The following is a 25,131-nucleotide window of genomic DNA, read 5'->3' on the forward strand; positions in this document are numbered from 1 at the left end:
CTTCATTCAGGAAGAAATACAGCACCATGGGGAAACAAAAGGAACAAGCAAACAAATGGCTTTTGATTTTCTCCAACACTTCTTAAGAGGTTTAACAGAAAATTTCTAAATATATTTTTCTCAGTATATATCCTCTCCATTTTCTATTGTCTCTGATAAGATTAATTTCTCATTCAAGCATTCCAGCAACCTCCTTGACTAGTATTGCCTATTTAACAAATATTTTCATCCCACATCATGGTTTTATTTAACTCTTTCATGCAAGTCTGGGCAGAATAACCACAATGCATTTAGAAACCAAGAGTGCCTATAAAAACTTCACTGTGCAAAACCTAAAATTTGAGGGAAATCCCCCAAATTCAGACATCACGTGTAGTCATTCATGACTTAAATTTTTCAACAGAAGCAAAGGATCTAACCTTGTCTTTGAACCTTGGTCTTGTACTGAGAAGCAAGACAGCAATGACAAGAGTGAAACAGCTTTACTCACAAAGACATAATTTTTAGCTCCTCAGTCACAAATGTATGGAAAACACTTTGAGTACATATAATTGTTCTTCATTTTTCAGTCTTGGCTGTAAATATCTCTTACTGGTCTTTCCTGGAGATAAATACTGTGTCAGATGGATTTTTGTTCTGACCTAGTACACAACTTACATGGTTGTAGGATTAAGACATAGCTTTCCAAAATCCTCCAGGACTGGAAGCATTGAAAAATAGAAAAGAAAAAGAAAAAGGATTTCCATCAATCTAGTAACAGTTTTAAGTTTTGATGGGTGTTGCTATTATTAATATTATTAACCCCTGCACTATTCATAATAACCAGAAAAGTATTAAGTAGTTACAGGGTGACAAGAAGAAAAACAAAGAAAAAGAAAGAAATCCCAAGCCACTCATTTTATTTTTTACAAGTCAAAAAGAGATGAAATGAGTATTAAATTTATCTTAAGAAGTGAAAAGAAATGCTAAAAATTATTAGCCAAAACAAAATGCTGCTTCATTTCAAATCTGCAAGAGAATATTGGGTATTTTTAAAATCTATAAAATATGAATTAAATTAATTCCATTCATTCATGAGGTAACCTCTTTATTTCAGTTTAACCTCTCTGCATCAGAGTGCCGGATGAAGGGGACACAGCAGGAAAAGAAAAGGGAGCTTCCTGGAGTGCTTTGTGCTGAGCCTATTTTGGGTTGCATAGCAGCTGATGGGCACTGTGGGCAGCATCCACGAGCTATAGCAACGCTTGGGGTAAGGGCTGGCAGCTGTGCCAGCCCTTGGATCAGTCCTGAGGCCCAGAAATGCAAAGACATCATGAAGCTGTTTTCCTCCCTTGTCTTGTGTTGAGCCTCCTGGGAGGCACAAGACAAAACCTGGCATTGGTGTTCTTCTTGATCTCTGTCAGCCAGAGCTTCCACGCCCAGACACATCCAGCCCATATGCACCCACAGAATTGGACCCATGTGTGTCAGAGAGCTCTTCTTACAGTCAGGACCACAACAAACTCCACATCTACGTGCTTGGAATAACTGCTGGAACAAGACCAAACTGGTAGGCAGGATGTTTAGACCAACAAAACCTGGCTTTCAAACTCAGAAAAGTTTGATAGCAGCATTCCCTCAGCTGGATGCAGAAGATTCCTTTTGCTAAATTTAGGTGCAAAATTGCATTGTTGACCTATTCTCTTTGTAGGATGCCTGGCATGGTGCAAAAGAACTTTCTGCAATAATCTCTTCAAGACAACACCATGTGTGCTGCTGTGCACACTTAAGGATACACCATGAGCTGGTACTTGTGCAATCACTGACATTTGCTCTTGAGCTGGTTTGTATTGTCAGTGTAAATATAAAGGTGGTTGCTGCAGGCTCCCAGCCAGATAATAATTAGCATTGACTCCATGATTGCAGAAGGCTGATCAATTGCTTTATTATCATCCTATCCTATATTACACTATACTTATTAAGAAACTCAGTAACACAGCCCATCCAATCCAGCTTTGACCTAATTGGTCAGTCCATGCAAACACCATCCAGTGTTTAATTAAGAAATCACCCTTTGGTAAACAAATCTCCATGACACATTCCACATGTGCACAACTGCAGGTGCAACAAGTCCAGGTAAGAATTGTTTCTCATCCTTTCTCTGATTTTCTCACAGCCTTCCTAGGGAAAACGTCTGGGAAGAAAATGCCTGAGCCTGCTGCCTGTGGCCAGAGAGCTGCTGCCACCAAAGGTGAACAGGTTCTGGGAGGTACAATGCAAAGTCAGCACCATTGGTACCAGCATACACAGACCCATGACAGGCAGCAAATTCAGCATTTCAGCTCCTGCTGGAAAGAGAGGAATGCAACCATCAGTCCCTGGCTTCTGGCAAGCTAAACAAAAAATACTTGTCAACAAAAAAACCAACAAAATCAATCCTGTTTTTAAATGGCTGCCAAACCTGACGTAGCCAAAACGTCAAGCGGGTGAAAGATGCTGCATTTTCCCCTGCAAATTTCTGCCTGCGGGGATCATTTGGACACAGATCTCCCCAGATTACCAAGGTCAGCAGGTCCCATCAAAGAGCAGCCTTTGCTCTGCAGCTGCAGCCTGACACCTGTCAGCTTAATCAGCTGGATTTCAAACCTTCCCCAGACCCATCACCTCCAAGCAGGCAGCCAACTTGAGTTCAGGCTGGACTCATTCAGAGCCCAAAGATGATTGATAAATGTTCCTTCCTCTGGCATCTGCCATCTGGCACCTATGCTGAAGGGACACAGCACTTTGCTGGTATGTCACAAGGACTCTCTGCTACTGCCACCACCCTGGGAGGTGGCAAACAGTGAGGAGAACCAGGGAGCCTCAGCAGCAGAGCCCCCTGCCATGCCAGCCATGGAGCTCTGACCAGGTAATATCACGGTGAGGCTGAAACTGGAGTTCTCATGGCAAAGTACCTGGAGTGAAATGACTTCACTGGAGTACGGGACTTCTGGATGATGCAGTAAAGCTTATTGTAATGCTAATTTTCTTACAGGACCTGAGCATTGATGGTTGCAGGATCTGTCTCCTCCCCTTCAGGGAATTTGCATCCTGCTTTAAGTCATCAATTAAAGTAGGATTTCACTAATGCCCAGTTGATTGTGTCACACACACACAGAGCATCTTCTCCAGAGAGATCAAGAGCAAGGATTTTGGGCCTATGAGAAGTTTGGGTGGCAGCTTGTGATGGTTTCAGCATTGGTTGCTGCAGTCACAGAATCATAGAACAGTGAGTTGGAAAGGATTGGAAAGGACCCAGAAGGATCATTGAGTCCCACTCTTAAGCAAATGGCCCATACAGGGATCGAGTGTGACGTTGTTGGCACCATGCTCTCACCAAGGGAGCTAATATCAGTTTTGCTCAACTTTCTTATAAATTCTTATAATCCTTATAAATGCTCTCATAATAAGCATAGTCCCCTTATCCCAAGGCAAAGGTGAATGATGCTTCCAAAATAACTTTAAATGCAGCAGATTGAATGTGGCTGGGCTGCCTGGAGATTTTACAGCACCTTATGCAACAGGACAATGCTCTTGCTTCAGTCTTTTGATTGACACTGGAAGGTTGGACATTTCACTTTTTCACCCCTGCTTTGGAAAGACTGGAAAAACTTCATCTCACCCACCTTCACTTCCCATCAAAGCCAAATTGAAGGGTGCTCCCACAGCTGTCATTGTGAAATCAGACCACATGAACAGTCAGCAAGCAAAGAGCCATGCAGCCAGTTCTGCTCTTGTCCCTGGAATTGCCCAGGGATGTGGAGCAGAGACCCTTCCCTCCCAAGACCCAGCTAGCACTGCTCTCCCTGGACAGCAGGACATGGAGTCACCAGTCTGTACAGCAGGTGCTTCACAGTATAGTATCCATACAACCTTCATATAGACATCTCTAGTCCTGCAGTGCCTCTCGATTTATTCCCTTTTCTTGTTTTAAGCAATGAAAAAATGTTGAGGTTTGTTGGGTTTTTCCTAAAAAGTAAAACTAAATCTTGTTCCATACTGTTAAGCTGATTTTTAATTGTCTGGGAGCTACTGAGAAGAATTTTCATGGTATTTTGTGGTTTGAAGTTGAAAAGTGTTCCTGTCTTGAAATATTTTGTCTTAGCTTAGTTTCTTTGTCTAACTAGATCAGTAAGATAATGTGTGACCCAAACATAATGACTTCCTTTTTAGATCAGTAAAAACTTCAAAGGAACATGTTCGTTGCAGACTACAAAACTGCCCTAGAATACTCACTGAGATACTCTGCATCAGGAAACATATACATATTCATTAGCAGCGTTTATTTATCTTCAAAACACTACAGTTCTGAAAAAACAAATCAAACAGAAGTCTAAAAAGCCTTTGTGTTCAGCCAAGACTACTTGGGAAATGATTAGTATTACTGCAGTTGTACTGAGTAGACAGGGTTATTAATTAAGACATACTGGTTTGCTCTGGTGCACTCTATCCTCAGCAGAAGATCTGTCAAGTTATTGTGGTTTATTGAGAAAACGAAAGTTTTCTCCACATTTCTCATTTATTTTAGAAAACATTTCTCATGTTTTTTAAAATAAAAACAACTTGAGGTCTTCATGCTTTCAAATTTCTCAGGGCTCTATTCACTGAAAGCAATGTCAAAAATCCTATCCACCACAATCCTAACAGACTCAATTTAGAAATGTGTTTGCTACAATTTAAAGTATATTTCTGTTCTCTCAGTAAATAACCCCATAATTTGTTTTATGGGCCTTCAAGTCTGGGAACAACTGCCAGCAGTCTGTGTTCTGTGGAACAACAATCTTCTGGAGATTTGTGTTTGATTCGCCACAGAAATGAAATCTAACCTCCTAAGAGGGGAACAATGACCCAATAGTCCTGTATGAGGCTGAGAATTAGGGCAGAGGAATTCAGTTTTGCCAGAACATCAAACTTCTTGTGTGATCTTGGACAACATCCTTGTGAAGGTCCATGCTGCTGTGCCTGGGAAGCAGCGTGACTGTGATGAATTGGTGTATCTGGAGCTGCACGTCACTGCTCTGCTCCTGCCTCCTGAGCCAGGTCCAAACAAGCCATGCTGGTATCCCTGCACTGCTCTGCAAACTGATCCTGGGAGTATCTGTGGTCACAGACTCAAGAAGTCTAGAAAATGAGCTTTGATTCCTGTGACATTAGGCTTCAGCAATTTCTGACGTAGTTCATATGTCTCTATAGACCCTTATTTCTCCTGTAACATTTTATTCTTAATTTTAAAATGGTAATAATAGTGGTGAGTGGCAAGGAGAGCCTGGCCACCCTCTTCTGGGGGTAACAAGAGTTCAGTGAGCTAGACCATTCATCCTGGGGACCAGAGGGTGACCTCTGATGTCTTCTCTTTACTGACACAGGTAAGAGCCATTCTCATAATAGAAGGACTAATTTGCTTTTTAAATAATGGTCCTGTGGTGAGTAGTGTGACCTGAGATTGTGCTGACTGAATAAATGGCCTGTGCATATGTCACAATAACACAGTATTGATGTCTAACAGAAGGAAATATGTATTTTCCCTAAACCAAACTGCAAAGAAAAATAAGAAAATTTGACCCAGACTTCAATAAAAGGCAGTGCACAAGATATTTCTTCTGTTTCTTGAGCTAATTTAGCTAATTGCTCAAAGTAGAACTGCATACTGATTCCTAATCTTCCTCAAGTTCTGAGCAAAGTGATGGTCTTATGAGATCTTTGTGTTTCTTTCTCCTATTAAGATTAGGATCTGCCTTCTCCTAGCTTTTGTGAGTGTCCCTACCTCAAGGAACTCATAGACTAAACATATAAAGCAATAAAAACAATCTATTGAAAACACAGTAATGAGGATTAAAAGAACAGAGGGGCAATGATGGCAAATGAAATGGCCATTGTCACAGCACACCAGCTCCTCAAAAAGCAGGTTGCATGGTTTGTGTCCTATGGTAGGCACAGAAACTTGAGGATTGCATGAAGGTGCTCTGAGATAAGCACAGCAACTCTTTACCCCTCACACACTCAACACACAGTCCAAGGCTGCAGACTGCACTGGCTGGCACCAGCCTCTGTTTGAAACTCTTATTAAAATTGGCCTTTCTTAAAAAGTATTCCACCTGGAAATTTCAGAGATAATACTTTGTCTGAAAAAAATCATCAAATGCCTTTTGGAGATGGGTTTTTTCATTCTTCCCTCAAAGTCAAGAAGAACATTTCAGTCTCAATGGAAAATGTCAAAAGGTTTAATTTATATTCTTATCTTTTCTCTGACAAGTAGACATTACTGGATTCAGCCCAAACCCCTGTGTCCAGCAAAGCCTGAATTATCATCAGCAACCTGATATGACTATCTATTGTTTAAGTTCTGACATGCTTAGCTGGAGATATATTTTCTTCTTTTTGCAGCTTTTATAGTTCCCCACCTTTTTTATTTTTCAACTCTCCTTCAACTCCTTTTCCTTCACTCAGGTTCTCTGTAACAGACTTCTCATGCCCTGCACTAGGAGGACATACACAAAATTATTACACTTTCAGCTTCTCTGAGTCTGCTCCTGAGCCTGGAAGTTCCCTCTGCAATACAGGTCATCTCTCAATGTGAAAGCTTTAGCCTAAATTGATGCTGTCAAATACTCCATGGAAAATCCTATGACTATTCCAATTAAGATGGGTTGTCTTCATACACCATCTAGCAGATGGAGCAAGACTTGATCTTTGAATTTACCAAAAGGCTCTTGGCAAATATTAGGGGGTTGTCTGTGCTGAGGTAAACTCTTCTACTTCAGTGGATTTGAGGTCAAGCTGTCAAAGCAAAGCAACCATGTGGAGCCCACTACAGAGCTTCCTACAGTGAACAGCTCATTGGTTTCTTCAGGAGTCCACCAGAGAAGATGTTGGTGCCAAAGATTTGTGCACACACACAAATCAGTGCTTTGAAATAATGAAAGCATTTAAAATTCCTTTGGATGGGAATGTTATGAAGAGTACACAACTACACGTGGAGGATAGGAAGGAATTAAAAGCAGAGGAAGGTGTCATGTCTTGAGGAAGGTCATGGGATAGGTTGGTAGCAAGACTCAGAACACAAAGCAGGTGTTCTGGCTGGGGTTTTTGTTACAAGAAAAGACTGCCTCTTTTCTGATAGGGATTCCTCATGTTAGCATAATGCTGCAATAACTGCTGCAGGGATCCCACAAACACAAGCAGCAGCCAGCCATCTTTTCCAGAACATAAACTCTAAGAAATCTTGGTAGGTATCAAATGATCTCTTCCCCAGAACTCAACACCAGCATATGGTTGTGACACATGTAACATCATGGCATTGTATCAGCAATGCCTTTGAAAAAAAGGCAATTCCCTTTGAAAAAAATCTCTTGCATTATATGGCATATTCAGATGCACACAACTTAAAAACAGTAAAAATAACAAAGGTAACAGCTATAGAGTCACCCCTGGTGGACTGGTCATTTCTTCCAGAACTGTTTTACCTGCAGGCAATGGTTTTTTTTTTCCCTTCAATTTTTGTTTAAGATTAAAAGAGTTTTTCTTCCTTATTTTCTCACATGATACAAGGTATTCTAATTACTTTTGGATGATAACTGTAATGTTAACAATATAAAATTTACAAAATTTATGCCCATATTGACACCAAAATAAAACCTGAGATTGCACCACAGTACTGTGGTTTTATTATACTGTAAGTACAGTTTCAAACATAATAGGATTTATTCATAGCATATTTACTCTGCTGAAGTGAGCATAAATATGTAAATATCTAAGGCTTAAACTGGGAATTGCCTACTGCTGCTTTCAAGTCATGCAGCACTCTAAATACAGGCTGACAGCAGAAACTGCACAACTGTACTTCCAAGGAAAGTATTACAGATGGATCAACCTTGCATATCATTACCTTACCCCTGACTTCTAGCACAGAATGACAGTGGACACACAGTTGTAGCTTTCACGCTACTTTAATGGAACAACTACAGAGGGAGAGAGAGCACACATTGCTGACTGGGGCAGCTCCTGCTGGAGTGTGATTTCAAGGAAAAAATAACCCTTTTTATAAGATACCATTCAATTGTACTAAGCAAAATAATTTTCATTTTTAAATACATGTAAGTGAAGGGCTGTTGAATTTGTTCCCATGTTGTCAGGGAAGAAGAGAACAGCAGAAGTGCCCGCGGGCAACACTCAGACAAAATCTTTTTCTGAGTGAAATAAACATGAAGTGTGTGGTGGGAAAGTTATTCTGCTGAAGCCAGTGGATGAATCTTCATTGGCTTCTCTGGACTATGAGGCAGCAAAAACCTGTTTCAAAGACTGGCAGGCATGAGAGGTCACATCAATGTGAAGGACCCCATGTTGGGGATATTAAAGTGAAGGGACCCTACTTAGAGTTTTCTTAGAAGCAGAAAGCTCAAACAGTTTTCAGAGTTGCAAATAAATAAGTAAAAAGACACAGCAGAATTGCTTGTGGGGCAATTACTGGAGGATAGGTGGAGTATCAGAGAATAATACCAGCTTCGCAGCTGGAATTTTAAATCTAAGCAAGTACCCAAGTGATCATCTTTAGCCATGTACATATTTTAATTCACACCTTTCCACTCACTTATTGCCTCCGTGCCAGATAGTTTTTAAGAATGGGAATCAATTGCCCATAAAAGGTGTCATATTGTCAACAATAGAAATTAAATCCCCTGGTTCCTGAACAAACAGGCTCAAAGCAGCACTACAAACTTCTGCTCACCGCTGAGGCAATTTGCCTCTCGTGTAACCTGGAGGGTATCTCTCATTATAATTGCTACTCGGTCCTGGCTTGAATTGCTCCAAGCTCTTCTAATACAATCTGATCCCTTCAGACTCTGCTTTACTGCCCTTGTTCAAGCATGAAGAATTCAAGCTGGAACAGGTGCAGAGCAGGATGATTAACAATCTGGGGAACAGGGGGTCTTTCACGAGCAGAGCTGCCAACGCTATCAATTTATGTGGTAGACAACTGCTTTGGGCAGTAACCTACTGAATTTCCAGTATGTGGCAGCTTAGGTTCTTGGATGCCTGGAAATGCAGGAGAATTTCACAGAGCATACACAAAGCAACTTGAGGTGGAACTAACAGTGAGTCTGATATGTCCCCAGTCCCCGAAGGGGCACAGAGTCAATAGGTGGTTGTCACTTCTGGACCAGCAAGGACAGAATGGCTCAAGGAGGGCTCTGTCCATGACCTGTGGTAAAGGCTGGATGATGTCTGGGCTTACATGAGGATGTGAATGAAAAACACCGGGAAGGAAGAAATGTCACTACACTAAAAGATAGCATCAGCAGGGAAGGAAAAAACAAGCATGGACTGGCCCGGGAGACAGTCATACTGTAAACTGGAAGATGCCAGGTCATTATGAGTGTACAGATGTTGCACAACAGCCTTCCTCCAAGGGAGGGGGAGGCAACAGGCCAGCTACCCCCAAAAAGAGCTTGAGCCTTTATAAAACGATTCTATTTAAAAAGTGTCTGTAACATTAGGGATTAAATTGGCTAAATCCAAAGATCCTGTCCTGTTTTCAACCATGCAGTGGCCCTTATGTGTGCCTTACTCATAAAAAACATATGCTCCTCTCTCCTTTCTCTGGAATTTACTCTCTGTTTTTCTCGACTGAGCACTAGCAGTAGTATTATTTTGTCTTTTCCAGTGTGTTAATCTCATTCTAAGTGCCAGTTCTTTGCATTAGCTTTAATTTCTTTGTATGTTTTTTGCTTACATATCTTTACATCACATAGGTAAAAGACTAGGCATCATTTAGCTTAGCTGACAACACAGTCATTAAAAGAACTGCCTTTAAATTATTTTTCCTCCATTTTTGTATATTGCGAAATCACAATTTTTCCTAAACATCACAACATAATCACAATTACAACTCTCTGAAGTTGTCAATGAATGAATCTTTTTTATGGTCATGGGAAGTCACTGGAAAAATTAGAGGCTGAATTTCTACTTCATCTGAGAGCTGGTACATTGTGAATAAAAATGACATAAATCCTATTAATTTCACACAGTGAAGGTGACTGGTAACATTCCTTCCTACTACAACCTCCCTCACAAAAATCCATCTGAATCTTTAATACTAAGTCATGAAGAAAAAACAACCTAGAACTTAAAAAAAATAAGGTCTTTCAATTAAAGATTTAAAAGCAGAAGGCACCTTATGTACCTTTTTCTTATCTTTCAGATAAAGACCTCTTGGGTAAGCTTGGTAAATCCTTATCTACTAGATAAAGGGCCACTATGATGGGCCTTATCGCTTAATTAAATCCTAGTACTATGTACAATGAAGTCAATAATTTGTTATACAAGATAGCACTTCAACTTGTGCATTGGATAATGCATCTCTATAGGTTCCCTGTTCCTCAGCCCACTGTAATGGCTCATTTTCCATAACCTGCTCCTGGGCTGCCAGGAATTCATTACAAAAAGGGTACTCAGCTTAACGTGGACAGGCTGTGCTAAATAAATCTGTTGGATCAACTAGATAAATTAAAGTTCCCAAATCAAACTGATTTGATACATAAGCCCTAATTCTATCATTCTTCCTTGTAAGGAATTTAGCTGAATGTAAAAAATTTGTGGATTTTGAACCAAATAAGATACTGGTTCTGCTAATGACTGTATTGAAAAAATAGTATAACCAAAGTTAATGTTAGAAGGTGTTGCAAAACCTGTGGACCAAATGTAGCTACTGAAAAAAACACATGATAAGGTCTAAATCCTGAGCATCTTTGTCTTCATTACGGCTCATATCACTTGTTACATTTGAATCCACACATAACAGGATGAAAAGAGAAACTGATCAATAACAGCTATAGCAACTATCACCACATATCATACTGGCAAGGTCTTCCTGAATGTAAACCCAGTTCACATGATTCTGTTTTCTACACAAACCTATTTGCATAACGCAGTCTATTACTTGCAATGCTTCATTTCACTAATTGGCTTATTAGTAATGTGCTAGAGTGATTTGTTCCTGAGTCTGTTTGGCAACAACACTTTTGTACATATGGAAAACCCATAAAATCAGGTACATTGTATCTCTGAGTCTTTGAAGCTCCCCATTATAGCCTAAACCCATTACCCATTAGGCTCAGCAAACACAGAAATGGCTTGGTTCTGTAACAATGCACTGAAGCTCTCCAAGCCAGGAGTCTTTCCCTGGTAAATGTGGAAAATGTTGGACTAGAGATCTGCTACGGCACTAATTTTGTTCAGTACTGTAAAAATAGAGACTCTGGGTGGGATTTATCTCCTTTCTCTTTGACCAAGAGAGGTCTCCCACAGCTAAGAGGCACCATTCAGCCCATCTAATGTAACTCGGTGAAGGAGGTTACACAAGGAGCTTAGCTCTGACCTTTACACAACCAGAGGCAGAGAACATTTATCCTCCCCTTAGAAAGAAGCCCTAAGGAACATCTGATCATGGAGCTGTACCAGTGCTACAAGGCAAGATGTCTGTCCAGGAAGGATGGGACATTAAAATTCTCAGGTGCTCAGTAAGGTCCAGATGAGGACATGGTTCACGCTGCAGATGCTGAGAGCTTTGGAGTGTGTTATCTTTACTAATTTATGCCAATGATGTGCTCAGACCTGCACTCTCAATGTTAAGCAGAGACAACTCCTGGCCACTGGGATAAACCATAAACTGATTCTAGATTATGTCACTCCAAATCACCCCCATTAGGATTTTTCTGTAAATTTAGCATCTCCACACATTTACAGGGTTTCTTGCTATCACATTCTGCTTTCATAAAGCTGAGGGTGCAAAAACTGCTTCCAGGAACCACTAGTATTGACGCCAGGCTAAATATGCTCTAAGTTGCTGGAGCTGTGTGCAGGAGTTCCTGGATTTCACAGCTGGCTACTTCTAGCAAATTGTACTCCTTTCTGTGCATAGTCCCAGAGGATTTACCCATAAATGCATAGACCTAGTTCTTGCATGTCTGGCAAACTCTTCTTGTATGCTTGCCAAGTTTTAAAGGGCAAGGAATCAACAGCTGATAATTTATGCCAGGAACCTACAATGATCCAAACTCACCCCTCGTGTAATTCTGGTAAAGACAGCAGAGTTCCAGGGGAGAACTTGTTGGCTTAGCAAAGCAAATTTTCACTGACATTTGAGGAATACACAGTATCAATTAAAGCAGAGCTAATTATTGCTACTATTATTTGCATTGCAGTAGTTCCCAGAGGCTTTTAACAGGATTATAGCCTTCTGGCACGAGGAGTTCTTAGGAACATGAGCTCGTATCTGGAAGTTCGTACACAACTGCTGACATTTGGTACCTGTGCACAATGTTCAGTGGGGCTCCACAGAGCACCGTGCTTCACTCACAGGTATGGGTCACAGGAATCTGAGCCACAGGAGTTCCTTGTGATGTCCTGAGGTTTGCCTAGAGCCATCACATGTCCTTCTGCTCTTTTACAGCCTGGCCTGTGTCCAGAGAAAGCAAGCTCTTCCCAAAGCTCAGCATTTGGGCAAGGCCAACAATGCTGTACATTGGCTCCTCGTCAGGAAGTCTTGGGAAACACTCCTAATCTTTATTTATTCTGATATGTTTATCATGGGGTGCCACTCCCTTTACCTAAGAATGGGGGATCTTAGACATTATCCACTACATTGAGTCATTTTTGAAAGGAAGGGCTGCCTTATATTCATCAACTTCACCCTGATTCACATGCTGCCCTTGATACCAGATGGGATCCTAGTGAAATGAAGCAAAGTTTAGTAAGATTTCCAGCATCCAGACTGAAAAAAAAATTAGAAATAAAACACTGTGAAACATTTAACCTTGGATTCCTTGGTGCTTCTTGATTTCTTTTCACTAGATTCCTAAAACACACTGCAGACATTGGGGTCCAGAGAACTACACAGGCTTCTGAGTGCTGCTCTCTGTTCAGAACCCAAAGCACAGCCCAAACCTCCCCACAGCCTGTTGGAGCTGTTAAAAATGCATATATTTTACACTACAGGGTATGTGTTCTGTTGAGATTTTTATCTCTGGTGGTTGACCAGCTTTCTAGGGACTCCACACACGACACACCAATAACACACTTGACACGTTGCTTGCTCAGGCTCACAACTCTCCTGTTCTCCACCCTTACAGCTGCTTAAGGGGTCCCAGAGTCACATTGCTCTGAAGAAATTAAAGTTGAAATAAGATGCATCAAGTGGATTGCAGACTACAAGACAGATAAGCTGCAACAAGGGGATAATATGCAACAAGAATGCAGGAGGAAACAGAAAAAAAATTACAGTGAAACCAAAATTGTATACACACACATGAACACTGTCTACAGCTCTGAAACTACACTTAGTCATACAAACCCAGAAATTTTCTGTCCAAGGTTTATCACCAGTGTTTTTCATATACTTTATTTTAAACCTCATACTGCTCTCTTTCCTTAAGTACAACATTTATTAGTTTTTAAGACTTTGAAATTTCCTCATCTGGCTCAAAGAGAAAGCATCTTTCACCTGTGTCTCTCTTTCAAGAGGTACTGCTGCCTCCTATGATTGCTGGCTCTTCAACAGGTCATAGATCAGGCCCAGTGACACCTACAAGAGAGCGAATTTTTTTTTGCACCTCTCATTTGTACACTTTAAATCCAGAATTTCCTGTCAGGTGTGACAGAACATTTGCTGCATCACAGGATGTTGTTGAATTAACCCAGGAACTGTTCAGTGTCTGGAGGACTTCACCCAAAGACAGGTTTAACTTTGGGTGGAAGAGGTCAGGTGTCACTGAGAGGTTCAGCACAAGGAGGTTATGAGCCAAACCCAGACTGGATCACCCATCTGGACCAGCCTGCCATGTGTGAAAACTCAGTCTGGTTTAGCCAGACTAGAATGCAAGCTCACTAAGAGGTAACTGTGGTTCAAAAGTAAGTAAAAAGTATATTTTGTCTATGGAAATAGGAAGCAACACTGTTCTAAACACCCTTATATTAATTCCAAGTGTTTAATGGAATTAAACCTGGAAGGTTGCTGTACTGGATTTCTGACTGAGTTTTAACCATTCTAGAGTGCAAAAATAAATAAGGATTTAAGTATAAAAAAGATTTTTAAAAAGACTATGTCTGCTCCAGAAATAAGTTACAAATTATTTTGAAAAGAAAATGTTAACATCTAAACCCACTGTAAATAAAACTGATAATGACTATTACTGTAGAAATAGGTGAATGTAGAGAAGTTAGGACACAACAATTTTTACGGAAAGGTTTAAAAGAAGAAATCTGAGGCAGAAAATGCACCATGTGAATCAGGGTGAAGTTGACAACTGCACCAGTAATGCAGTGAATGGAGAACCAGGATTATTGGATCTTGAGTTCTTTCTCTGTCATTTACTTAATCCCCTTGCAAGACAATCTGTTGCATTCCTGACTGCAAGAAGATTTTCTTGGAAGATGCACAGGGAAATATGTTATCCATGCAGAACTTCCAAAAGTATTTTTTAAACTGATGATGATTAGTTCACTTAAAATAATTTTAACTCATGGGTTCCAGAAGCTCTATGTCAACTTACCGAGAAGACATGAGGGCATTTCCATTTATATCATGGTGTAGGTAGTACAGAGAAAAAGTTGGAGCTTTTTATACAGAATCCAGAGCAAGTACAGTTCCTGGAATTTGAAAATTCACAGAAAATTCTAAGTGAAGGTGAGTAGAGTCACCATAGCTGTCTCTGTCATTATAATTTAGATCTCTGTTTCACATCTGCTGAAGTTTGGATACCTGGGAATGGCCACTTTTTTTGTACCAGAGTTGTGCAAAGTGGCTAAAGTGTTTGTATGTTAACAAAATAATAGTTAAGTGTCCTGTTATTCCTCTTTAACATCAGACTGGTCTGTTAAGAAAATGGTAAATTGGTTTCTGTTTGGACTGTCAGTCAAAAAAATTTGCTATTTAAATGAGCAAAATTATAGAGCATAAAATATCCATAAAATGCACTCCTCTACATAACTGAACTCCACAAAGATGCCCATTGTGAACACTGTTTATATTTAAAAATTTCCCAGCATCAAACAAAAGGGATACAGAGAATTTTGACAAGAGAGCTGTGAATTGTAACAGGCTGCAGCTGAGCCTGGCTGAGTCTTGCTCCACACAGCCTTTAAAGGGCCCAGGAAACTCCTTCCCTTGCCAGGAAACCCTTTTGTATTGCAAACCAGCTTCAGGAAAGAAAGATCAATACCAAGAAGCAATTGGTGAACTCCTGGCCCCCCACTGCAATCCTCATGGGTTTTTGCCATTGGTAGCTGTTGTATTCACTTATCACCCCTGTGTCAGGCAATCAGAGCTGGACTGATGGACTCCACATTAAATTATCAGCAAGCATCACCTACCGATGGCCCGTTTCCCACATTAAAGGCAGAATTTGGCTGTGAGTTTGTAGGAATACATAAAGAATAAACCTCTAGCTGTATGGTTGTGAAGAAAACCTGAAAAATGAGATCAAATGCGATGTAGAGATAAGTCTGCAGGGAGCACAGAACAAAGTGACATGAGAACTTCTGTATTCTCATAGCGAGGGTTTAATCAGATAATGCTGATAATTTAAATACTAACATTGTTAATTATTTCCATGAGGACTTGTCCACCTGGGAAAGTTTTGCCGTTTACTTGAACTAGTCTTGTTATAGTCGGCTCCATTAAATTGTTTTAGGTCAGATTTGGTTTTCTTATAAGTAGCATAACCTAGAAGTTTGTTTTATGTCATGGCATAATTTTATATTGCATTTAACCTGGCCTGTGCAAAAATCTGGATTTCCCTGTTGAAACTTGGGAATCAGGAAGGAAGGTTGGAAGGAAAACTTTTTGGTAATTACTTTTCTGATCAGTGATCCAAACTGATACACTCAGCAGTCACACTGGGTCCTTTGAAAATGAGAGGGGAGCAAGTAGCCAAGCAGCCAGGAGGGCAGTGCTTGGAGTGCCAGCAGGAAGGGATTTGCAGCCTGCAGGGAACTAAACTGAGCATGTTGTAACTCTGAACCTGTACAGGGAGAGCTCGGGTGAGGTTTGAGTGGGGAAGCTCTTCAATGAATACATGGGTTAACTTCCCTGAGTGCTCAAGCATTGAAAGATGGGGGACCACAGGTCTTCCTAACACACCCTGACCATCCCCTTCACGGTGAATTAATTAACTCGTGAGCATTTTTGTCACCCAACAGGCAGCTGAACTCGGTGGTCCGAGCTGGACCTGTGACTCCTGAAGCCTCAATACAGCCCCATGTGTGCAGCTCTGGGAGCCTCCATTCAGGAAGGACATTGGATCTGCTGGAGCCGCAGAAACGGAGCACAAGGTCTGAAGCACAGGACTGATGAGAAGCAGCTGAGGGAACTGAGGGTGTTCACCCTGGAGAAAAGGAGACTCAGGGGGACCTTCTCACTCTTTACAACCACCTGAAAGGAGGATGTGGTCAAAGGAGAGTCGATCTCATTTCTGAAGCAATCTGTCATCGCAGAAGAGGAAATAGTCTTGAGCTGCACCAGGGGAAGTTTAGGTTAGACAAAATGTGTGATCAGATCTGTAATGGGCTGCCCAGTGTGGTGGAGGAGTCACGGCTCCTGGAAGCGTTTAAAAAAGACTGGACGTGGCACTCAGCGCCCAGGTGCCACTGGTATGCTGGTGTTCGTCACGGGCTGGCCTCGATGATCTCGGGGGACTTTCACAAGCTAACCGAGACCGGGATTCAGCGTGAGCCGCCTATTTCAGCGGTGGTACGAGGAGTCATCCACGTCCGCAAGAGACATACACAGACCCCCACGCGGGAGTCTCTCCCTCCCACTGCCCCTGTTTGTCGAGGCCAGGGGAACCCGCACCAGCAACAGCTCGGCCGCCCCGCACGCAGCCGGGACGGCGAACCGTGTCCGTGCCCGTTCCCGTGGCCGTGTGTCTGTGCCCGTATCCATGTGTCCGAGGCCCGTGGCCGTGCCCCGCCCCTGCCGCCATTCCGCCCTCACGCCGCCGCCGCGCACGCGCCCCGCCCGCCCCGCCGCGCGCACGCGCCCCGCCCTCCCGCCGCCGCGCGTGCGCGCGAGGGGGCGCCGGAGCGACCAACCAGCGGCGCGCGCCGCCCGCCCGCCCCCGCCGCGGAGGAGGGACCGAGGTCCGCCGCCGTCCCAGGATGCAGCGCGGCGGCGACGGCGGTGGCGGCCGCCATGTTGTGCTAGTTTGTTGTTCTCCGGCGGCGGGAGCGGGGCCCGCCGGGCGCTGAATCCGAGCCCTTCCCGGCTCCTCGCCCGCGTCCTTCGCCGCGGCACCGGCACCCGCCGCTCCGGCGGGCGGCACCGCGGCGCTGCCGCGACCCGCCGCCGCAGCCGCCTGGGCCGGGCGGAGAGCCATGGCTGCCGCTCTGGGAGGAGGCGCAGGTGGGTGCGGGGCAGGCCCGGGGTGCGGGGCGGGCCCGGGGTGCGGGGCAGGCCCGGGGTGCGGGCCCCGGCCCGGGGTGCGGGGCAGGCCCGGGGTGCGGGCCCCGGCCCGGGGTGCGGGGCAGGCCCGGGGTGCGGGGCGGGCCCCGGCAGGGTGCGGGCTCCGCGGGCCTGGCTGGGGGCGGCTCGGCCGGCGGGGTCGGGGTTGGGGCGCGGATCGGGGGCAGCAGGAGCGGCCCTGGCGCCGCAGATTCCCGGGAGCGCCGCTCCGGTCCTGGGAGGAGGTGGAGATGGGAGGTGCTGTGGCCGCTCGGCGGAGCAGGGCCCGGAGGGACAGCGGCCTCGCCGCGGGTGCGGGAGCTTCCGGGAACGTGGGTGGGTTTTATTGAAAGATATTCACAGAGTCACAGGATCAGTTAGGTTGGAAAACATCTCTGAAACCATCCAGTCCAACCTATAACCAATATCACCGTATCAACTAAACCACGGTTCTAAGTGCCACGTCTAGTCTTTCTTTAAACACCTCTAGGGATGGCGGGTATTTTTTAACAGTTCTTACAGGTACAGGTGTGTGGCTTGAGTAACACGACTTTAATCTTCACTGTAGTTATAATTTATTTCGTAGACTATGCAGAAGTAGAATATCTCATTTCAGAAGTGTAAAATGAAGTCAGTGTTTGACTCCAAGATTGTCAGGTGTTTGTTGCACTGTGCTTCTGCATGACTACGGACACCTCTACACGCAGCATTTTAATAGACAGCCATGTGGTTCTGATTAAACAAACCTTAAAATGAGAATATCTAGTTGGGTGATTAAAAGAAAGTATTTCAGAGGTCTCTGCAGAGTCTTCAGGAGAGGTACAGTTAAGAGGATTTGTGTGTTTATGTGCTTGCTTTCATCAGCAGTAGCAGTTTTTGAGAAAGATTGATCAGAGTAGTCAGTTGACCCACTTGTCCTTGTCTGTACAGAAGGTTTTGGTGATTCAGTCTCTGTAAGTTGTTGTCGAGGAGGAGAGGGGTGATTGGTTCTGTGCTCACTCAGCTGAGGGCTCTGACTGTGCTCCATGCTTGGTTTGATGGGTAACAAGGCGCATGAACATAATTATGTTTTTATGGGAAGTCTTGCCATACATAAAGGTAAATGTTACAGAGAAATTCCCAAATTTAGGAGTTGAGTTTGGGAATAAGGCTAGGAAGGACAGCACTACTAGTAAAACAGCAAGTAGTTTAATATCTTGAGCACTGTTATAATAGTGTTAAATATACTGCAATATTGGAGTGAGTTTTCAAAAATCTTTGTGCTAATTTCTGTGGTTCAGATCTGTGGTTCCACTTGTGATGTGGAAGTAAGGTTGCCATTCATGTACTAGGTGGAAATTTTCTGTGGTATTATGAGGATGGAGTAATTTAAAGAAAGTTTCACTTTTGAAGCATTTTGGTTCTCATGTTTAAAACTGCTTCAAGTTGAATGAACATGCTTTCATGTACAAGGGCACGTGCTGCAGCACATATCCTTCAACAAAGTGGTGAAACTGCCATTTCAAGGCTGATTTTTGTTGTTCTGGAATTCCATTTGTGTCCAGGAGTGAATTTGTATCCCTTTGTTTTAAGTGGGCACAAGCAGTTGTTTGTTCAGCATTTACACTGTGCTCATCAGTAAATGGTGGCCACTTAAATTTGATCCCTGCCCCATATAGTCAGTGTTTGTTCAGTCTTGGTGCAACATTTGCTAAATGGAAGAACCCACAGGTCACACACTTATGTCCATGTGACTACTTAGGGAAAATTCCTGGTTGAGGACGTTCAATACACTTTTAAAGCCCAGTCAAAAAAAACCTAGAACTTACAGAAATGGAATATGCAACTGTTTTTGGAATGGGACTGGTATCTAAAGTCAGTAGTGGTAGCATGCAAAAGAAGCTCTGAACTGAGTGGTTTTGATCATTTAAAGTTTTAACTGTAGAAACTAATGTTTTGGATTTAGTTTTTGAAGTTTTGGGGTGAAGAAAAGACACGGATATGGACATCACAGCATCCATAAAGACATTTAAAATATGGACATAACACCACCCCATGGTTTTCTTAAAAAAAAAAGGGTAATGGTTGGTAAAATAGTACAAAATAGGTATTAGGAATATAAATGAATGTTAATTTGATAATATTGTAACATAACAGCTGACAAAATTAGATAGTTTTGGCTTTGAGGATGCAGATTTTAAGTCCTCTGTAAGTGTATGTTACAGGTCTGAGAATGAAATGTGGAATGTCTGCATTGGCTGAACATTTAAATGTATTTGATGGAAGGAAGGTGATGTGTCTGGATAGCAGGTATGCACTCATTGATCATTTATAGATTTAAAGCTTGGGGGCAATACTGGCAGGATTCGTTAGAATCAAGCATTCACAGGTGCTTTTCTGACCAGATGCGTTGGTGCAGCAAAGCTTTGTAAGGATGAAGGTTAAGGCTCCTTTGGTGTTTGGTTTCACAAACTCGAAAGTTTTGAAGTGATGGACTGTGAGGTCTCTGGGAGTAATTCACAGTTGCATAATAGTTTAGAAATTCTTTATCTAATCAGCCTGATTCAGCCTGCTTGAAGTTCTAGAATGGCTGCATGTTGAAACTTGAAAAGTCAAGGTGAGTGTGCTAGTGATGAGGGACCTTGAGGGCTCATAGTTGCTCATTGATAAGGCAGTGGTTCCCAAACTTTGTTCCAATTTTGTATACAAAAACAGAACCAGAGGAAACGCTGAATATTGAGTAACATAATGTTAAAGGGTGAGTACAGAGAGGATGGAGGCTTTCGCTTCACAAGGATCCATGCAGAGCAGGCAAGGGACAGTGGCTACAAATTGCACCAGGAGAGGCTTCACTTGCTTCAAGGAAGACTCTTAACAGCTAGGATAAACACTTACTGGAAAAATTTCCTCAGGGACATGATGGAACCTCTGTTACTGGAGACTTTCAGGATATGTTTGGACAGGGTGCTTGATAAGTTATCTCATCTAGGCTTCCTTTTTCATGGGAGACCAGGTGGTGTTGGAGGGTCCCGTCAAACCTGGACTGTTACATGATATAATGATCATATACGGTAGCAGCCATTTTATATAGATGCTGATTTTTTTCTTGATATTTACTGCAGTCAATGTGCAGCTAGATATTAGTCTCATTTTACTGAGAGAGAGATGGTTACAGGTTAAACAACAAACCATGTTCAGAACAAAGCAAGGAAAATCTTTTCATTGTTTGCCATACTGCAGTAAGGGAAAATTATTGTAAATTTTCTTTTCAGATTAGTTTACTTCTGATGAACATCAGTGGCATAGAGGACATTGGGTGGAGATGTCCTGGGGTTGTAAGTCATGACATGGGATGGAGTGGGGGAGGAGTTGGAGGGGGTCCTATTGACAGATATGTCCCTTCTGGAAGTCCTCCATGGAGAGTAGCAAAATGTGCGTTTCTTTACCACTGAGGCTGTCGGCAGCTTCATTTCATTTGAGCATGTATGAGGTTTGCTGTTGCACTCTCAGCAATGTCAGGGCTTTAAAAGCCTCTTGTGAAGCAGGTAATAAAAAATGGAGCAAAGCTGATCCTGCTAGCACAGCATGTGTGGTACATTCTGTGTGGTGTGGATCACTGTACAAGGATGCCTAGAAATTGTCCAGTGTGACAAATGCAGTTGAACTTCTTGTGCTTCAGGCTATTCAGCAGTGGCCTCCAGGGACCAGAAATAGACGCTGCATTTGCGTCTAGGTTGATGCACACATTAAAACTTCTCTAAGTCTTAGGGATCTATAAAATTTACAGTTCATGAAATAATATGCTCAGGGGTGTACCAAGAACTAGTGCCCTTGTGTTGTACTTAGTATTGTAGTTAAGAGCTAGTGCAAAAAACAATGCTACTTCATTGTGCTTGGGGCAGGGAGATGTCCTTTAAACAGAGCAATTTTTAATCTCTGCTTTTTTGACAAGGTTCCACTCTTCTGAATGTCTTCTCTTTTCAGGTCATCTGAAATAAACATAGCCTTGGTATGAGTTATTTTTACAAAAGCCAGGCCAAACTATTTTGTATCAAATACTAAACTTCAGATTTTAGATTACATAGAGGTTTTTGTCAGAATAATTTAAGATGATGGCTGTCGCAGACTTGACCAAAAAACCTCAAGTAAGTGATGTGATTTGTCCTGTGTTATGTTGTGTTGTGCTGCAGCCTCAGTTTTAAGTATAACTTTTGGTTGCTGTAAAAGGTGCTGGAGAATTTCTGAAGAGTTGCAGTTTCTCATCAGTGTCCATATCCATTTGGGAATCAAGCTCGTGTGGATTTCATATAAACTCCTGGTCTTCCTTCTCTGTTCAGCATTTGTAAAACAAGGACTATAGCACTTTGGTTTTCCAAAGCAAATCTATTTTCTAGTTCAATCAGACTTTGAATGTCTTTACTTTTTACTTGAAAGTAGTTTGTTTTTTTTTTTTTTGTGACTTGGTGGTTTTGGGTTTAAATGTACTTTATTAGTTAAAAAAGAAAGGGAAGAAGAGGCCCTGTTTCTTTCAAGCATTGATTAGAAAATTTCAGTTCCAGACAGCATATCATAATTCGTTCTGATCTTGCATACTGCTAGTGACTTGCTTTGCATACAAACTCTAAAAAAAGAGTTGGTTATAAGAAAATAAAAATAATTTCTCTCCTGTAGAACTTATTTTTTTGCTTTATTTCTTTGAGGAAGCTAAACTTCATCTATAGGAATAATTTGAAAACAACATGAAATACACTAAGTGAGGAGTGTCTTAGGCAATTGTTAGGTTGTTATACTTAGTCACCAGGTACTTAAGGCTTCTATGAGTAATTGTTTACCAATATCAAGGCTGCCTGGTGTCTGTTCCTGAACAGATAAACTAAACTGTTTCTGTGGTGTATTTGTGCATAATGTGTTAGTAAGACTAAATGTGGTTTTTTATGATGGTATAGAAAGGTTGATTTTTTTTTTTTTTAAATAAGTGGGACTAGATTTGTAGTGGGCTTCATGAAGTGTTGGATTTGTGGCACAGACTTGGATTCAGAAATTCCTGTTGACCTCATGGGTTTTTTCCTGCCAGATTCTGTCTGGATTTGTTACCAGAAGTTTTTGTCAAACTGATGTTAATAGTACAGTTACATTGCCAGCCTGTGCTGCAGGCACAGACATTGCTCATGAAACTTGTTATTTTGTGTTGCATAGCAAGTGATACCAAAATTCAGTTCACTGTTCAGCTGTTTTTACATTATGCATTCAGGTACTGAAAATCAAGTTTTTACAATTCCTGTGTGTTGTGCAACCTTTAACAGTGAAATGTGAAGAAAAATATTTCGTAGAAATATGCTATTACATAAAAACAATCGGGTAAAATGTTTTTAATCTGGAGTCTTGCTCTTGGAATGTTGCCAAGTTGTCATGTTTAGTGTTTTGAATGGGATCGATCAAGATGGGCTTGGTATATTCAGTATTATTTGAAGAACAGAGAAATGGTGTTTATTCATGTGGTAAATGACCTTTTCTCCTCTAATTTTCTGTGGATTTTTTTTTCCCAGCTCCCTCACCTATCACAGAAACATATTGGGTTTATTTTTATTGTGCCTGACAGCAGTGAGTTTCAGTGACTTCATGGAGTGACCTGTTGGGTAAAGAGTACATAGGACTTTTTTATCCATTGACCTATAGGATCACTGTGGCATTTTCATCTTGTTTTTGATAAGGAGAAGTCTTCAGTATCATTTCAGTGCCTAAAACTACAATAATAAGCTTTGTGTTCATGCAAGTGTAATGCTGAAGCAAACCAGAACACAGATTTTAAAGTGTTCTGGTTTATGAGACGGCACCTGGTTAGTGTTCCAGAAAGCTTTCAGGTGTAGGTCTGGGAGGACTAAAAATCCAGTTGTCAAATGTTTCCCTTACTCAAGAAGTCTTGGCCATGGCACTGCAGTAAAATACTCATCGTAGCAACAGTTGCTATGTGTGACTACCTTTTTAGGCTGTTAGTACCATTTTAAGATGTTAAGAGCTCTGCAGTGTTCTGCTGATTCACCTCCTACACTTGTGAGACTTAGCTGTGCAGCTTAATGCTTACATTTTACAGAAAAAATTAGGGAGGATTTTATCGAAGGGGTATCCGCAGAGTTAGAAACTGCCATCAGCACAGACAGAGAATAAACAAGGGTTGCATTTTGTGGATTTCTGGTGTGGATGATCTGTTCCCATAGAACAGGAAAAAAGCAGTTTTGGCTGTATATCGTAGAACCAGAACATAAGCTCTATGGAGCAACTTGTATCACTGCTGGTGCAGCACCAGGGTAAATATCAATAAAATAGGAAACTTTCAGTGTGGGCCCAAATATGTTTGTGTTTACTTCATAGCTGGCCAGAGCCTAGCACAGCAGGCTGGTCCAGCAAATCAGCCAGAGTTAGTCCTTCTCTGCGGCATCCTGAAGCTTCCCTGCCACTGTTATCATGGTGATTTTCTTAGAGCTGCAGTAGGAAGAGCCAAGTGGTGGATTGATTTGGGTTTTCCCTCTAGAACTGGCCTTTTCTTCCTTACTCGGATAATGCTTTTTTTGATGTTCAATAGGTCTCCTTTGCTTTGCTGTGGATTTATTTTGTTTTACTTACTAGTTTTGCCTGGAAATTAGAGGTGTCTTAATGTGTTTAGAGATCACCTATGAGCATCTTCCAGTTGGTACCCAGCTGATGCACAAACACGGTCGTGGTGAGCTTTGCCACGGGTGCCTGAATTGGGAGGAGGAGCTGTGGCCAGCGCCTCGCATGTCTTAGCAACAGTTGCTGTGTACAGCTGCACCGAGACTGCTGGGAGAGATACGGAACTTCTTCCCTGCCATAGACGTTTTAATGCTTTAAAAGCTTATGTTCATGCATTTCTAGCATTCAATTTTTTCCTACTATCTTCCACACAGTAATACTGAGAATTATTAAAAAAAAAAAACAAACAAAAAACAGCTAGCTGGCTGTTGCTGTCAGTGTTTGTGAACTCTGCTGAGTGGTTTTATTTCTGTTCAAGTTAATGTTTTACAGGCATTTAACCACCCATGAGGCAAACATTGACTTGTAAGTTTCTCAAGAAGAAGCAGCTATAAATGTTACATTGATTATTATTTATTGATATTTTATGATGTTATTGCCTAGACAGGTCAAAGATAAATAAAGGTCTATGTGGCTTCAGAAATGGAAAGAAAATGATGCCTTATGAGGACTGTTAGGTATCACATCACATTGCAGGTGCAAGGCCTTAGTTCATTTCAGAGCTGCTGTCTCACAAATAAAGCACAGAATGCTGTTTGTAGGTGTGTGACTGTTGTGACCTCCTTTTCTAAAGGAAAGCTGCAACCTGCTCTGAGCTGTGACAGTCGTTAATGTCAAAATAGCATAATTTGTAATGCTCATTGTCAGCGTCAGCTGCCACAGAACAAATAAGCATAAAAAAGAAAACCTTCTGTCCCAAAGATCTTTATATTATGTGTGTTGAGATGGAGAGAGAAGAGAAGAGAACAGGGAGCTGAAGGGGACGTGTGGAGCAGTTCTTGCAAGGTGTGGTCACTACAGGCAAATGGACCAGTCATTTTTGAGGATTTTGTGTGCATGCTGCTAGAGGGCACTTGGGAAAAGTATTTTTCTGGATATGATTCAGCTCTGAATTTTGGTAGAAGTTGCTCATAAATAAAGAATAAGATGTG

The 25,131-nt window shown here is 42.0% G+C and overlaps 1 protein-coding gene across 6 annotated transcripts in view; it reads left to right on the top strand.

Moving 5' to 3' along the window:
* The first annotated feature begins 17,161 nt into the window (after positions 1-17,161).
* The window catches only part of RBM33 (RNA binding motif protein 33), a 98,394-nt gene continuing 90,424 nt past the window's right edge, over positions 17,162-25,131 (top strand). For all 6 annotated transcript variants that reach the window (XM_021526558.3, XM_085563541.1, XM_021526561.3 and 3 more), the window contains exon 1: positions 17,162-17,413. In XM_021526558.3, coding sequence (XP_021382233.2) covers positions 17,386-17,413 — 28 coding nt within the window. In that variant the 5' untranslated portion in view covers positions 17,162-17,385. The remainder of the gene's footprint in view (positions 17,414-25,131) is intronic.

Source organism: Lonchura striata, chromosome 2 (genome assembly GCF_050655825.1).
Source record: "Lonchura striata isolate lonStrDom1 chromosome 2, ASM5065582v1, whole genome shotgun sequence".
Lineage (NCBI taxonomy): Eukaryota > Metazoa > Chordata > Aves > Passeriformes > Estrildidae > Lonchura > Lonchura striata.